The 16770-nt window shown below is 42.7% G+C and overlaps 1 protein-coding gene across 1 annotated transcript in view; it reads left to right on the top strand.

The window, feature by feature from the left end:
- LOC311064025 (antiviral innate immune response receptor RIG-I-like) overlaps window positions 1-16770 on the top strand; it is a 74909-nt gene that overhangs the window by 56879 nt on the left and 1260 nt on the right. The window contains exons 16-19 of the mRNA XM_084083740.1: window positions 8475-8562; window positions 8961-9143; window positions 13523-13671; window positions 13914-14063. Of these exons, the coding sequence (XP_083939866.1) occupies window positions 8475-8562; window positions 8961-9143; window positions 13523-13671; window positions 13914-14063 (570 nt within the window). The remainder of the gene's footprint in view (window positions 1-8474; window positions 8563-8960; window positions 9144-13522; window positions 13672-13913; window positions 14064-16770) is intronic.

The following is a 16770-nucleotide window of genomic DNA, read 5'->3' as shown; positions in this document are numbered from 1 at the left end:
TTGTAGATCTGCAGATTTCAGGTTATTTGTGTATTGCTATGCTCCTCGCCCAGTGTCTCTAGTTTAGTTTATTGATCAAAATTGTGAAAACACACCCAAATATGGAGACACGCGTCATGTCCATGTTTACCCCCCCCCCCCCCCCCTTCTAAACCCAGAGGCCAAATCTAGCTCAGGCTTAGAATGCGGCCTCTGCACCTTAAATTGATTAAATATTTCAAAGAAACAATCCTTTTGTTCCAAGCAAGACTCATTATGAATATTTGAGGCGGGCTGAATCCAATAAAATTGGTTATTGTGGGAAAAGCTTTTTGCAGAAAATAACTGCTCGACAAGCTTACAACTGTGACGCATTGTAAGCTTGTCGAGCTGCTATTTTCTGCAAAAGCCTTCCCCCCGACCTTTGTCAAACACATTTTTGGACACTTCTCGCCCTGCTATATCTCCGCGACCATTGACCCTATCTACGCCAAACTTTGCACACACACTCCTTGGGGGATAAATTTCAACCTCCGGCCCTGATTTCTCACATGGACCCCTCTAGCGCCACCACCAGGCCATCCAGTGATGCAACTTTCTCTATAACTGCGACCTGACGGTCGCTTATCTCCCGCTTAGGGAGTCTTACTGGTAGTAAGTGGCTCACTGCGTTTGCAACTATGGGCGGTGTACAGTGTACACAGTGCATAGTTAGAATAGTTTCCCTTAGCTTACTTACTATTAGCGGTGTACAGTGTACACAGAGGCCAGTTATAATAGTTTCCTATAGCTTATTCCATGGGCGGTGTACAGTGTACACAGAGGCCAGTTATAATAGTTTTCTATAGCTTATTCCATGGGCGGTGTACAGTGTACACAGAGGCCAGTTATAATAGTTTCCTATAGCTTATTCTATGGGATGTGTACAGTGTACACAGAGGCCAGTTATAATAGTTTCCTATAGCTTATTCCATGGGCAGTGTACAGTGTACAGAGAGCACAGTTCTAATAGTTTCCTATAGCTTATTCTATGGGCGGTGTACAGTGTACAGAGAGCACAGTTCTAATAGTTTCCTATAGCTTATTCCATGGGCAGTGTACAGTGTACAGAGAGTACAGTTCTAATAGTTTCCTATAGCTTATTCTATGGGCGGTGTACAGTGTACACAGAGGCCAGTTCTAATAGTTTCCTATAGCTTATTCCATGGGCAGTGTACAGTGTACAGAGAGCACAGTTCTAATAGTTTCCTATAACTTATTCTATGGGCAGTGTACAGTGTACAGAGAGCACAGTTCTAATAGTTTCCTATAGCTTATTCTATGGGCAGTGTACAGTGTACACAGAGGCCAGTTCTAATAGTTTCCTATAGCTTATTCTATGGGCGGTGTACAGTGTACAGAGAACACAGTTCTAATAGTTTCCTATAGCTTATTCTATGGGCAGTGTACAGTGTACAGAGAGCACAGTTCTAATAGTTTCCTATAGCTTATTCTATGGGCAGTGTACAGTGTACACAGAGGCCAGTTCTAATAGTTTCCTATAGCTTATTCTATGGGCGGTGTACAGTGTACAGAGAACACAGTTCTAATAGTTTCCTATAGCTTATTCTATGGGCAGTGTACAGTGTACAGAGAACACAGTTCTAATAGTTTCCTATAGCTTATTCTATGGGCGGTGTACAGTGTACAGAGAGCACAGTTATAATAGTTTCCTATAGCTTATTCTATGGGCAGTGTACAGTGTACACAGAGGCCAGTTCTAATAGTTTCCTATAGCTTATTCTATGGGCAGTGTACAGTGTACACAGAGGCCAGTTATAATAGTTTCCTATAGCTTATTCTATGGGCAGTGTACAGTGTACACAGAGGCCAGTTCTAATAGTTTCCTATAGCTTATTTCATGGGCAGTGTACAGTGTACAGAGAGCACAGTTCTAATAGTTTCCTATAGCTTATTCTATGGGCGGTGTACAGTGTACAGAGAACACAGTTCTAATAGTTTCCTATAGCTTATTCCATGGGCAGTGTACAGTGTACAGAGAGCACAGTTCTAATAGTTCCCTATAGCTTATTCCATGGGCAGTGTACAGTGTACAGAGAGCACAGTTCTAATAGTTTCCTATAGCTTATTCTATGGGCGGTGTACAGTGTACAGAGAGTACAGTTCTAATAGTTTCCTATAGCTTATTCTATGGGCAGTGTACAGTGTACACAGAGGCCAGTTCTAATAGTTTCCTATAGCTTATTCTATGGGCAGTGTACAGTGTACAGAGAGCACAGTTCTAATAGTTTCCTATAGCTTATTCTATGGGCGGTGTACAGTGTACAGAGAGCACAGTTCTAATAGTTTCCTATAGCTTATTCTATGGGCAGTGTACAGTGTACACAGAGGCCAGTTCTAATAGTTTCCTATAGCTTATTCCATGGGCAGTGTACAGTGTACAGAGAGCACAGTTCTAATAGTTTCCTATAACTTATTCTATGGGCAGTGTACAGTGTACAGAGAGCACAGTTATAATAGTTTCCTATAGCTTATTCTATGGGCAGTGTACAGTGTACACAAAGGCCAGTTATAATAGTTTCCTATAGCTTATTCCATGGGCAGTGCACAGTGTACAGAGAGCACAGTTCTAATAGTTTCCTATAGCTTATTCTATGGGCAGTGTACAGTGTACACAGAGGCCAGTTATAATAGTTTCCTATAGCTTATTTCATGGGCAGTGTACAGTGTACACAGAGGCCAGTTATAATAGTTTCCTATAGCTTATTTCATGGGCAGTGTACAGTGTACAGAGAGCACAGTTCTAATAGTTCCCTATAGCTTATTCTATGGGCAGTGTACAGTGTACAGAGAGCACAGTTATAATATAGTGTCCCATAGCGTACTATGGGGATGTGTACAGTGTACAGAGAGCACAGTTCTAATTGTTTCCTATAGCTTATTCCATGGGCGGTGTACAGTGTACCACAGTGTAAACAGTAAACACAGTGTACACTGTAAACTAACCACAGTGTACACGGTAAACTAAACACAGTGTACACGGTAAACTAAACACAGTGTACACTGTAAACTAACCACAGTGTACACGGTAAACTAAACACAGTGTACACGGTAAACTAACCACAGTGTACACATGAACTAACCACAGTGTACACATGAACTAACCACAGTGTACACATGAACTAACCACAGTATACATGGAAAACTAACCACAGTGTACACATGAACTAACTACAGTAAGTGGCTTACTGCAGTCGCACCTATAGATGTCTGTGTACACATGAACTAATCACAGTAGATCTGTAAAACACGTGGATGGGCTAATTAGATCTGTAAAACATGTGGATGGGCCTATTAGATCTGTAAAATATGTGGATGGGCTAATTAGACATGTAAAACATGTGGATGGGCCAATTAAATCTGTAAAACATGTGGATGGAGCAATTAGATCTGTAAAACATGTGGATGGAGCAATTAGATCTGTAAAACATGTGGATAGGCCTATTAGATCTGTAAAACATGTGGATGGGCTAGTTGGATATGTAAAACATGTGGATGGGCTAATTAGATATGTAAAACATGGATGGGCCAATTAAATCTGTAAAACATGTAGATGGAGCAATTAGATCTGTAAAACATGCGGATGGGCCTATTAGATCTGTAGAACATGTGGATGGAGAAATTAGATCTGTAAAACATGTGGATGGGCCTATTAGATCTGTAGAACATGTGGATGGGCTAATTAGATATGTAAAACATGTGGATGGGCCTATTAGATCTGTAGAACATGTGGATGGGCTAAATAGATATGTAAAATATGTGGATGGGCTAATTAGACATGTAAAACATGTGGATGGGCCAATTAAATCTGTAAAACATGTGGATGGAGCAATTAGATCTGTAAAACATGTGGATGGGCCTATTAGATCTGTAGAACATGTGGATGGGCTAATTAGATATGTAAAACATGTGGATGGGCCAATTAAATCTGTAAAACATGTGGATGGAGCAATTAGATCTGTAAAACATGTGGATGGAGCAATTAGATCTGTAAAACATGTGGATGGAGCAATTAGAACTGTAAAACATGTAGATGGATGGGCTAATTAGATCTGTAAAACATGTGGATGGGCCTATTAGATCTCAACAAATGGCTCACTGCTGCCCTCCATTGGAAAATTGTAGTCAGCACAGGTGCCGTACACGACACCCAGTTGCAAGTGTACACGCCCCATTATAACTATGGGGGCGTGTACGCTCGCAAGTGCTTCGAGCCTATATTGTACACGAGGCTTATATTTTTCTATTGGGACTCCCTATCGTGTACGGCTTAACTATTGTTATTATTAACATTATAATATATATTTTTATATTTATTTATATATATATATATATTTATATATAGATGTAAATAAAAACACGATTTCTTCTTATTTTTGTCGTTGCCAGGAAAGCGGTAGAATGACACTTTAGTCGTTATTTTAGTCTCAGATCTGTTAAAACAGCGAGGGACACAGCATTGCGCATATTGGGAAAATACACACTAGGACCCGGAAGTTATTCTAGCGCAACGTCACGTCTTAACAACCGAATAGCACCGGACAGTTTGTTTATTTTTGGACCACAATTCTTACATGAGACGATTCTAGGATGACCCAATGTTATTCTCCATAGAATTCTTTCTTGGATGGACGAGTGACTTCGGTAGGCCTACTCTATGCGAAACGTTTGTGGGTAAAATAGCTTTGTGTTCTTATTGCGCAAACCACGTCTCATTTTAGGATCAACCACACAAGTCGGCGCTATTAATCTTAAGTGCAAAACAGTTGCGTAAGGGGAAGATATCACTGTGGACGTCACAACCCACTAAGTTTAGTCTTTGCAGACTGCGTTTTTCACCAAAAATAGGGCCCTGAGAGTTTAATAGACCGGTGGTATTTCTGAAAAATCTGATTGTTAGAGGCATTTTGGGTTAAAAGTTGGAAACTTGACTATTTTACATCATTCAAGGGTGCTGCATCTGAAAAAAAACATGGTTACCAAGTAAAACATTTGGTTTTTAACCTTTCAATTTGCATAACAATATGGGTGCCAATTTTGAACTCTATAACAAAGCAAGCAAAACTTCACATATTTCTGAGGGTGAGACAATGTGTGTAAGGTATGTGTTATGTAATTAGTGGTAAGCTTACTCCTAGATATGTAAATTAGAGGCCACCATTACAGAAAACGGTTTAGTACTCAAAGGGGTCCATACACATCCTCCTTATGTTCTTTTCTTCTCCACTTATCTGTATTTTCCTTAGGATATCTAAAATACAGATTTAGATGACCCCATGTAAAAATCCTGGTAGGTAGTTACAAGCATGCGTAGAGGCGAGGAACCATGGCAGCCATAACAGCAATGGGGTCCTGTGGCAGAAGGAGAAACAGGATGAGGCAGAGCACAAGCACCAGGCTGAGCACAAGTCACAGCCATAGGCTAGCATAGCTCCTGACAACCGTACGTTCTATAGGTGACCAGGTCAACCAGGGAGTGAGAGCAGCGCTTCTTTGATGTCTGGCTACCCTTAGACGCTCGGAGGATTTGAATTGACATTTCTTCAAGGTTCATTTCTCTGAATATCAGGAGAACACCATGTTTCTGGAGAAGGTGAGGGTTCCAGTTCTTTGGATGGACGGAAAGAAACTCTAACAGAGCGGGGCTCCGATGGGGGATTCAGTTAATATGCGTAACCAGTCACCGGGCCCTGATGAGGATTCTATTCCAATCTATTAGTTCAGGTGCAGGACACACGACAGATCAACAGTAAAATCATAAAATCTGCACACATGTCTTAGCTCTACTTGGAACTCTATGGAATTGAGGGTTCCATTTCTTTGAAACTACACCATCTTGATGAGAAGTCAGACTTGATGAGGCTAACCTCTCCCATCAGGTCTCTATCCTGCTGTTGCAGCTTCCTTAATGGTCTCATCATGCAGCTGGCCCACCACCTCACCACTTGAGGGGGATGAATCTGCACCTTGTGAAATGCCTTGAGCAGGTGTATGTAGTTATTTGGTGGATGTACGATTGGTGCTGCCCTCTGATGATGTTCCTTTACCTGGGCCACAAAGATTGCAACCCTTGAAGCGAGACGAGCACGTTGTCTTCCTCTTGGTAGGGTCTGCCTGACTTACTACGCTTCTACGGGTGGAGGACATCTTGCTACTTCATACAGTAAGCCACAGGTCCGGCTAGAAAGATGGTGTCTGATCAGGACTTAACCAGTGATGTTTACCTGTGATCTGAAATTAGCATCAACAGAGACTATTGCAATCTCATCAAGTCTAATTCCAGTCTAATTCCAAGAACAAGAATTTGGACAGTCTTGAAGTTCATAGCTCTGCAATGTTAATATGCGGGAGAAGGACCTTCTCTCTTGACTGAGAATGAACTTGACTTTACTGTATAGTGTCCAGCCATGTTTGCTTCTGTCATTGCGATGAGGTCACGATGAGTCATCCATGTCCAAACATGGAGACCATGAGGACTCACTCTGACCTCTTGAGTAACATGATATTATGAACAACCCGTCAGGCTGTCCGAGTGCCTCTGAGCCATGCATTTGGGTCCAACCAAAGTGGTACCACCCAAACTACTATGGCACCTCACAGGGATGCCAATCACTGAGCTACAGTTTAGCACCTTCCTGCCCGTGGTCACTCATAATACAAAAAAAGGTAGTAAGTAGTTTGATTTATATTTAGATATTTGTGACCAAATTTGACTGGGAGACAGTCATCTAGCATTTTTTCATTTTTTCATGTCATATGAAAGCAGGGAATCATAGCAAAATAATGATATATTGGTTAATAAGACCACCACTTCAATGGTTTTCATTCAGAGTAGCACTACTGGGCTATCAATCCCATCATGCATAGCGGGGGATGCATTTATTTATTTTGTTCCCAAGGCTCTCTTTGTTCTGTATGCTCTCTGAGACGCGTTTGCCACTGCCCCCTCCTGGAACCGGCTGGAACCAGTGGCACAGGAGGACAAACAGAGATACATTTTCACAGTTTCACAGTTCAACAGTTTTAACAAAATATGATTGTTAATACATCTTTCTTTGAGATTTAAATTAGACACAAACCAACAGACTAGTGCTACCTTTGTAAACGATTAGGTAGAAATAGTGGATTTTACCGTGATTTTTCGATGGATGGAAACTGATGATTTGGTTAGCAATGCTAGCAAATGCTAACTCTAATCGTATTTTTACTACATGTTTATGCAGTTATTTCATATTTACATGTCGATTTAAGCTCTGAAAATTCTGTCAGACATACTCTAGTATGTGAAGAGTCTAACTGGGCTATAAACTCATTTTGGATAAAAAAAAATGCCTGGGTGCGTGCGTGTCACAATGTAGCATGAACCTGCTGTCCTGGCTTTGATCCGTTCCTCTCTGTCCCGCCCTGCTTGCGTGCTTGGTACTGTCACGGTTCGGGTGCTGCCTTTACTCGGCCCCGCCCCCTCCTCCTCACTGACTCTGTGTTATGCTGTGAACCCGCAGCTCGCCCGGCTGTAGGCCCTTTGGGCTAATGACTTTGAGTTCCTTATAATGACTTTCTTGCCGGTGCCTTTTGTGCTATGTTAAACCTTGTCACGACGTTACCTGGTCTGTTTGTCCTGTCTTCCTCTGTCGTGACTTATCCTGTGTTTCCCTCGTGCGTGAGGGCTTCTTTCTGTTTGTGTACCTTATTCTTTAGTAAACTCTTTAGTTAACACCTGCTCGTGTCGTTCTCTGCTCTTGGGTCCAGCTCCTCCATCCGCTTCACCACGTGACAGTAGGCTTACCACTAATTATTAAAAATGCCTTATCACATTGTCTGACCCTCGGAACATAGATATAGATACTTTATTTGTCAGTTTAGCTTGCCTTGTTACAGAGGTATTGAATAAATAGTTAAACATTTGCAATTGGGCAGCCATTTTGTTATCCAGATTAGAAGGTCAAAAACACAATTTCGCTTGGGAACCAGGTTTTTCTGATTCAGCACCCTTGCATTATGTAAAATGGCCTAGTTCCCCACTTTAACCCCAAAATGCCAAATCCATTTGGTTCCATTTGTAGACTAGGCCTACTGTGAGCCTATACAAACTTTAGTAGGATTAATTCCAAACTTGGGTTTTTGGGACAACTGCTCGTCATTTTGGAACTCTGCACAAATTTGCTCATGACGTGAGTGAATAGCCTACATTAGAAAAACAACCATTGTAGCGCTACAATGACATGACGTGCACGCTAACACAACAAAACACCGAATGGCCCCATGGAACCTGCAGGCATAAAAGGACCGGAGGATCACTGCTCCACTTTAGGCTTTCTCCGCCTCTTAGCCGTTGTAAAATCCATGGTAAAACATGGACTTGTGTGGCTTATTACTTAAAGAGTAATATTTAGTTGTGGGTGTAGTTGTTATAGTTGTTGTGTGTGTCTCTCCAGATATTGAAACGGTGGATTGAAGAGACAGACTCTCTGAAACATCTGAAACCCAAAGTTCTCATTGGAAGAAGAAGACTCAATGCCTCTGGTACCTACCTTCCTGTGTGTCTGTCTGTCTACGTTTTTTTTAATTATCTTTATCCCACGATTTTGCAACCCCATTTTATTACACACAGTGCCAATTGTCTAAGTAATCCTGGGCGCTACACTCCTTCTGCCAGCCTAGGGAGAGCCCAGAGCCGAGCTCTTGCCTCCTTCAATGCATGAGAGCTAACAAGCCTTCTTATCACCTGACAGGGGGGACTTTCCCCGGTAGGTCGTAGCACGTGGAAGGAACACGTTATTCGAACCAATTCCTTTCCCCTCCATCAGGCGCCCCGGTTGACCAGGGGGAGGCAGTATAGAGACCAGGATTACTGCATATTTTTGTGAGGGTACCTACCCACTACGGTCTGTTTGACTGTGTGTGCGTGTGTTGACCTCTAGGTCAAACGACTCTGAACAACCAGAAGGGAGTCCTGGATTCAATCAAGAAGCAAACTGTTGATGATCAGTGCAAACTTCTGATCGTCACCTCAGTGGCGGAAGAAGGCATCGATCTCCCACAATGCAACCTGGTCATCATGTACGAGTATGTGGGAAATGTAGTCACAATGACACAAGTCAGAGGTAAGAACAGGGGTGCACCAGGGGCGTCATGGGGAGGCATGCGTTAATCCGACAGACCTTTTCTCCGACTATGTGGCATCCGCGTGCGGTTAGGGTTAGGGTGCGGGTTTGGTTCGGGTTTACTGTTTAATGTCGGAGCACTGCGCTGTCGGAGGAATGCGCTGTCGGACTAACGTATTGCACCCGGCGTCATGTGGGGTCACAAAGCGTTTGTATCCAAAATAGAATTTGGTCAATTTATGCATATCTTCACCACAGAACTTTTACAGTCCCTGACAGTACATATCCATGCCGTACGCTGCATCTCCAATACGCGTTGTGAGCTTGTAGATCGGCTATTTTTGATGAGCAATACTGCGCACAACACAGTAGATATCAAGGCAAACCCTTAAATTGAAACCAAACTCAGCCGTGCGCACACATGTCCACTCACAGAGGTGACGCTAAAAACGCGTGATAGTGATATGCAACATAACTCGAGCAAGACCCGGAAAAGTCGCGCTGTGATTGGCCAGTGGTCACTTTGAGTGACAGCTGGGGCAAACGCTCGCCCCAAAACACGATTTACGATTCTGTCCCTATCGGTTTAGCTCGCTCGGTGGTGCCTCTCGTGGCTCAAGTTCGCTTGAGACTGCGCGCCTCCGTCGCGGTCCAAAACAATACTTTATTAGCCAAAAAAATTGTCTGCGGTTGTCGGACAAAGAGTGCCTTCATGCATTCAGCCAATCGCAGGGCGGCAGGGCGGGGTTTGGACGAATGCAGCTCTAGAACAATATTACGCTCTAAAAACACTACTCAAATTAATGCTACAATATGACTTTAATACATAATACTGTATATACAGCAGTGGTTCTCCAACTGGGGTCCACGGACCCCCAGGGCTCCTTGAGGGGGTTCCAGGGGGTCCCCTGCTAAATTTGTTAATATAGCATCAAAATCAGTTTAACCACTTTCTTTTTTTTTTTTTTTTTTTTTTTTTTTTTTTTTTTTTTTTTTCTATAATTTTTATCCCACAATTTTGTAACCCACATTTTTTCACCCAGTGCCAATTGCCTATGTAATCCTGGGCACTACCTACCCTCTGCCAGCCTAGGGAGAGCCCAAGCTGAAGCTCATGCCTCCTTCAATGCATGAGGAGCAAGCAGGCCGCTTCTTATCACCCGACAGGGGGGAGATTCCCTGGTTGGACATAGCGCGTGGAAGGAACACGTTATTCCAACCAGTTCCCTTCTCCTCCATCAGGCGCCCCGGCTGACCAGGGGGAGGCAGTATAGTGACCAGGATTACTACATGTTTTTGTGAGGGTATTAACTACCCTAGGAGACACGGGGAGAACATGCAAACTCCACACAGAGTAGGCCCTTTCACCAACCCCACCTAGGGTATGGGCGCCGATGACGTGGAGGAGAGAACACGCCCCCAGCGCCCACAGCGTCCCTGGCGGGAATCGAACCCAGGACCTTCTAGCTGTGAGGCGACAGCGCTACCGACTGCGCCACCGTGCCCAGTCCACCACTTTAACCACTTTAATCCTACATGTACATCAGTAATTGGAAAATACCCGATCTACGGGTACGCGTCACATCACTGCACTTTGTGGGCTTGTAGATTTTCACACAAACAAAAAAAAAACATAAGAAATGCTTGATTTTTTTTAACAACACACATGTTGTATGGGGCACAAAATATTTTCAGATGGGGGTCCGCAGCTAAAGTCCGAAGCCCACATATTAATTTGGGGGTCCTTGACATGAAAAAATAACCATGCACTGACATAGGCTTACAGTATGCTTATCTTGGAGCCCTACATTCCAGACAGAGCACTGAGGTCAGCCAACCAGTTGCTCCTAGAGGTTCACACAACCGGGCTGAGGAGTAGGGGTGACCGCGCCTTTGCTGCTGCTGCTCCTTAAAACACACTTCACACTGTAGTGCGGGCCACTAAATCCATTTTTATGTTACAATAGTTCACTTTGTGATACAAGCGCCAAATTTGGCATGAACAATGCCAAGGACCTACTTTTGCAGAAAAGCCAGTTAGCCACGCAAAAAAAACAATATGGCTGCCATTTTCCAAAATGGCTGCTGGCGAAATACATTTTATGTGTATTTTGACCTGGATTGTGATTGGATTTAGATTATTTTGGTATTAACATATAGTTTTGACTCCCCCCGCCCCCTCCCCCCGTTAGCTACACGAAAAAAGAACAATATGGCTGCCATTTTCCAAAATGGCTTCAGGCAAAAGGCATTTTATGTGTATTTTTACCTGGATTGTGATTGGATTATCCAATTTTGATTATTTTGGCATCAGAATATAGTTTTGACTCCCCCTCCCCCAGTTAGCCATGCAAAAAAAAAAAAATATGGCTGCCACTTTCCAAAATGGCTGCTGGGGAAATACATTTTATGTGTATTTTGACCTGGATTGTGATTGGATTTTGATTATTTTAGTATCAACATATGAGTTCCCCCCCCCCCCCCCGCCCCACCATGTCTGGATCACAAATTGTTGTAATCGTCACATTTGCAGGCACTCAGCTGTGTGCACTGAACGCCAAAGCGGTAGCACTTGCATCTACCACGACGTTCAGTCTTGCACCAGCTTTTGTCAGTTGTTCACAAATCTGGGCAATTGGTAGAGTGTCATCCACGCTACTTGCCAAATGTCATCTTCTGCTCGCCATCCCCAGCTGGCAGGGCTCTCTGTATGACATTTGCCATACAGTTACCTGGCTTCAGACAGGGGCAACTTGATAAGTGGCATGCTTCACATGATGTGCAAGAGATGCCCTTGTAGGTGGAATGGCATCATAGGACCTCTGCTTCCATGCAAACAGGTAAAATCTTGCATCATCAACCCCATCACCAGTGCTGTTCTTGTCATGCACTGTTACTGGTGGGTATGAGCTTCTGGAAGACATGAGACACTTCAGGCCACACTTGCCGGGTTTGTCTTTTTGCCTTTTCCCACGAAAGGCTGACACAACATCACATCCAGTGAAAGTGTGAAAGAAAAGGATGCCAATGAATTTTTCAGGGCCTAGATTCTTCACTAAATCGTGAACTGGTAACCAACAACAATACAGTACAGTACAGTACAGTACAGTACAGTACAGTACAGTACAGTGCTGTTCAATAACAATACAGTAGAGCACAGTACAGTACTGTGCTATACAATAACAAAACAGTACAGTACTGTGCTGTACAATAACAGAACAGTACAGTAGAGTAAAGTACAGTGCTGTATAATAACAGTGCAATACTGTTTTGGAATGTGTTAGTTTGTCCTGTTTTAAGTGGTTACTTAGTTTTTACTTTACTGTTGTGTTTGTTTTATTTTGTCGTAACGTTTCCTGTCTTGTCTCATTACCTTGTGATTAGTTTTATTTCTCCACCTGTGTCCCTTTAGTCCCTCAACTCAGTGGTGCGCATTCTGCACAACCTTTTTACAGTACACCCTCAGAAAACATTTGGATTATCCAATCCCGATCCAGGTCAAAAACCACATGAAATGTCTTTCGCCGGCAGCCATTTAAAAAAATGGCAGTCATATATATATTTTTGCTTGGCTAATGGGGGGAGGGGCGGGGGGGAGTCAAAACTATATTCTGATGCCAAAATAATTTCAATCCAGGTAAAAAAAAACACATAAAATGTCTTTAGCTGGCAGCCATTTTGGAAAATGGCAGCCATATTGTTTTTTTTGGTGTGGCTAACGGGGGGAGGGGGTAGGGGGGAGTCAAAACTATATTCTGATGCCAAAATAATCAAAATTGGATTATCCAATGACAATTCAGGTCAAAAAACACATAGCATGTCTTTTGCCGGCAGCCATTTTGGAAAATGGCAGCCATATTGGGGGTTTTTGGGTGGCTAACGGGGGGATGGGGTGGGGGGGAGTCAAAACTATATTCTGATGCCAAAATAATCAAACTTGGATTATCCAATCACAATCCAGGTCAAAAAACCACATAGCATGTCTTTCGCCGGCAGCCATTTTGGAAAATGGCAGCCATATTGTTGTTTTTTGGGTGGCTAACGGGCTTTTGTGAAAAAGTAGGTCCAGAAGAAACTTTGTGGAAAATTTGGCGCTTGTATCACAAAGTGAAGTATCGTGTCACTAACAGCCCCCACTACTGCTTTTAATCACATTTAAGTTCATGTCTTGATCTGCTTGTTGTATGTGATGTGTGACTTTGTTGTTGTTGTACTTATACAATTTCCTGTTTGATGTTTTTTGTCTCACCCTGTACAGCACTTTGGTCAATTTCGATTGTTGTAAATGTGCTTTATGTGTGTGTGTGTGTGTGTGTGTGTGTGTGTGTGTGTGTGTGTGTGTGTGTGTGTGTGTGTGTGTGTGTGTGTGTCTGTCACAGGGCGTGGGCGTGCTCATGGCAGTGTGTGTATTCTCCTGACCAATAAGAAGGAGCTTTACTACAAGGAGCTCTCAAACATAGAGAAAGAATCCATCGTAAAAAAGGCTGTACAGTACCTACAAGAAGACCCACAAGAGCTGTACGACAAGGTAACACACACACTCGCACATACGCACGCACACACGGACGCACACACACACACACACACACAAATAATATTAAGTAACTTATATGCTTTAAAGCATAATTGAAAGCGCACAAGGCTTACAGTATGCTTACAGTATGCTTATGTGAGTGTGTGTGTGTGTGTGTGTGTGTGTGTGTGTGTGTGTGTGTGTGTGTGTGTGTGTGTGCACGTGCGCGCGCGCGTGCGTGCGTTTGTTTGTCTTAGATGTGTGTGATCCAGAATCGGGACAGGGTTCGAAGACAACAGAAGCCCTCACGTCCTCCCCTTCCTGTGACACAGGAAGGAGAGTTCACACTGATCTGTGCAAAATGTCGAAGCAAAGCTTGTAGCTCTGCTTACATCAGAGTCCTGCAGGTAACACACACACACACACACACACACACACACACACACACACACACACACACACACACACACACACACACACACACTTATGTATTACATTACCATTATTTGTTTACTGACTAGTCACTCTTATTCTGATCTCACACTGTCTGCTAAATGCCTACATTTTAAATTGCATATATCCATTATTAGTCATACGGTGAATTCATTACAATCTATGTTGCTTTCTAAGTACAACACATATTCTGGCAAATTCATCTGTTCTGTGATTTTGATTTGTATGAAATAGTTGAAACATTGTCTCTCTCTCTCTCTCTCTCTCTCTCTCTCTCTCTCTCTCTCTCTCTCTCTCTCTCTCTCTCAGTGTCATCATGTTGTTTTGGATCCTTCCCTGTGGTCCTGCGCCGTCGTTAAGCCACACCCCAGACCAAAAAACATAGACGGTTACAACATAAACAAGAAATTGTTCTGTGCAAAGTGTAAAACACATGCTTGGGGCATCGTTGCTAGAGTCATGAATATGGTAACACACGCACGCACGCACGCACGCACGCACGCACGCACGCACGCACGCACACACACACACACACACACACACACACACACGTCTTGTCATTGAAAATGTCATCAACTTACCCTTTTGGGTGAAAGACTAACTATTTCTAAAATAAATACAATATTTAAGCACTTTTTAAGGTATATAAGGCTTATTAGCCAAGTCGATCAGATCAGTATTTCTCCAGAACCGACGTGTATAGCAATACTGCCAAGAAAGAGGGCCACTGTTACCAACAATACTGATTAAGGCTCTGTTTCTTTCAGGGTCCAACAGACTTGTGCATGTTGGTTCACTGGAAAGACTCTGCTACACTACATGGAACAGGGTCTTTCTTGCCAATATGGCTGCGGTGCTTAAAGCCCATTACATGTAAAGTCAATGCAAATATGGCTGACTTTTCAAAGCGACACGCACACACGTGCATATACGCACACACACACACTTACAGATCCAGTCCTATCTTAAAGCCTGCGTATGTGGGGCTCGCATATCCGCGCGTCTGGTGTAGCCGCTATCATTGATATCAATGGGATCTTTCCAAACGCACTGTACGCTCGCAGCAAATTCCACGCATACGCGTGCTTTGAAGAGTCTGGTGTAGATCGGCCGCGAAGTATGTCACACTTAGCTTAGCCTCGATCTCCAGGCTTTTATTTTCCTTCGCGTTTTGCTCAAAAATAAGAGCCTGGACCAGCCTGTTGACGTTCCTGGCATAGGAAGTGTTTCATTTCCCCAACCAACGAGAGTGCAGTGGGCGTCGCTCCTAATGCTGTGACGTCAGGGCTCTCTCAATGCCGCACATAGGGGGAGGAGGCGGGGCATGAGGCGGTGCAGTGGCTGACGGACAGATAGGTGAACCGATGGGATCTCGCTGATTTTTTCTCCAGAGATTTTGAACCCGCCCCTCTAGACCAGATATCAGACGCGCTAGGGCAGCCTACACTTAGCTTGAATCAAACTAATTGGATTCAGAGGGGTATGCCATCGAGCACACAGGATAAATGTGTCATCTACACACAGAACCATCACAACGTCAATACAACCTGCACCATACCATCCATCACAGCATCAGCACAACAACATCAACACGAATACACAACATCGACAAAACTACACAATATCATAACATCAGCACATCTACACAAAATTCAAAAACACAAGCACCACTACACAAGAGCAAATATGAGCACCACTATACAATAACAACACATTATCAGCACAACAAAAAAATATCAACACGTCAACACAACTACACTACACTGACACAGCATAAACACACACAATTACTCATTATCAAAATTTTCAAAAAGTAAATCAATAATAATGAAAATAGCATATTACAAGCTCACAACATGTCGCATCACGCCACGTTGTGAGCTTGTAGGTCGGCTATTTTCACTATATCTGAATTAGGGCTTCAGTGTTTAATTCATAATGTACTTTTTCCCTTCCTAGAAATTTGGTGGAGTCAAAAGTAAAATATTTGATGATCTCCACACCGCAGACATTATATTTGCTCCTAAAACACACACACACACACACACACACACACACACACACACACACACACACACACACACACACACACACACACACACACACACACACAGAATGGCATTAGTGTACATTAAAAGACTGAATAATTTAAGAGTGCAACAATGTCATAAGGCACAATATAATAGCACCTATGGACAGCATCAATAAATATAAATATATATATATATATATATATATATATATATATATATATATATATATATATACCTATGAAATGTATACTGTTTGTTATGTTCACTCTTAGCGGATATGTAAATGAAAGACTCTTTATACTGTTTATGCACTGGGGCTGGGACTTGATTAAAAGAAATAATCGAATTAATTAGAGGCTTTGTAATTAATTAATCGAAATTAATCGCATTTTAGTCACATATCAATATTTGACCTGAGAAGAAATGTATTTTCCGTTAAAACTGATTTTGGTATATGAGTGAATACATAAGTTTAAGCAACAAAATATAGCTGTTTTTTTATCAAGGTGGTATTAAACAGACCAACAGATCAGTGCAAGTTTTACCATAAAGTGCAGCAATTTTAGGAATATATTCAGAGATTCAGGTCCACGCTTCCGTCAGAGTTTTTAAATCTAAATTTCCCATT

This window comes from Gymnoscopelus microlampas, assembly GCF_963454915.1.
Source record: "Gymnoscopelus microlampas genome assembly, chromosome: 17".
NCBI classification, from domain to species: Eukaryota; Metazoa; Chordata; class Actinopteri; order Myctophiformes; family Myctophidae; genus Gymnoscopelus; species Gymnoscopelus microlampas.
Note: the sequence above shows the minus strand (reverse complement) of the source record. Positions and strands in the feature narration are given on the sequence as shown.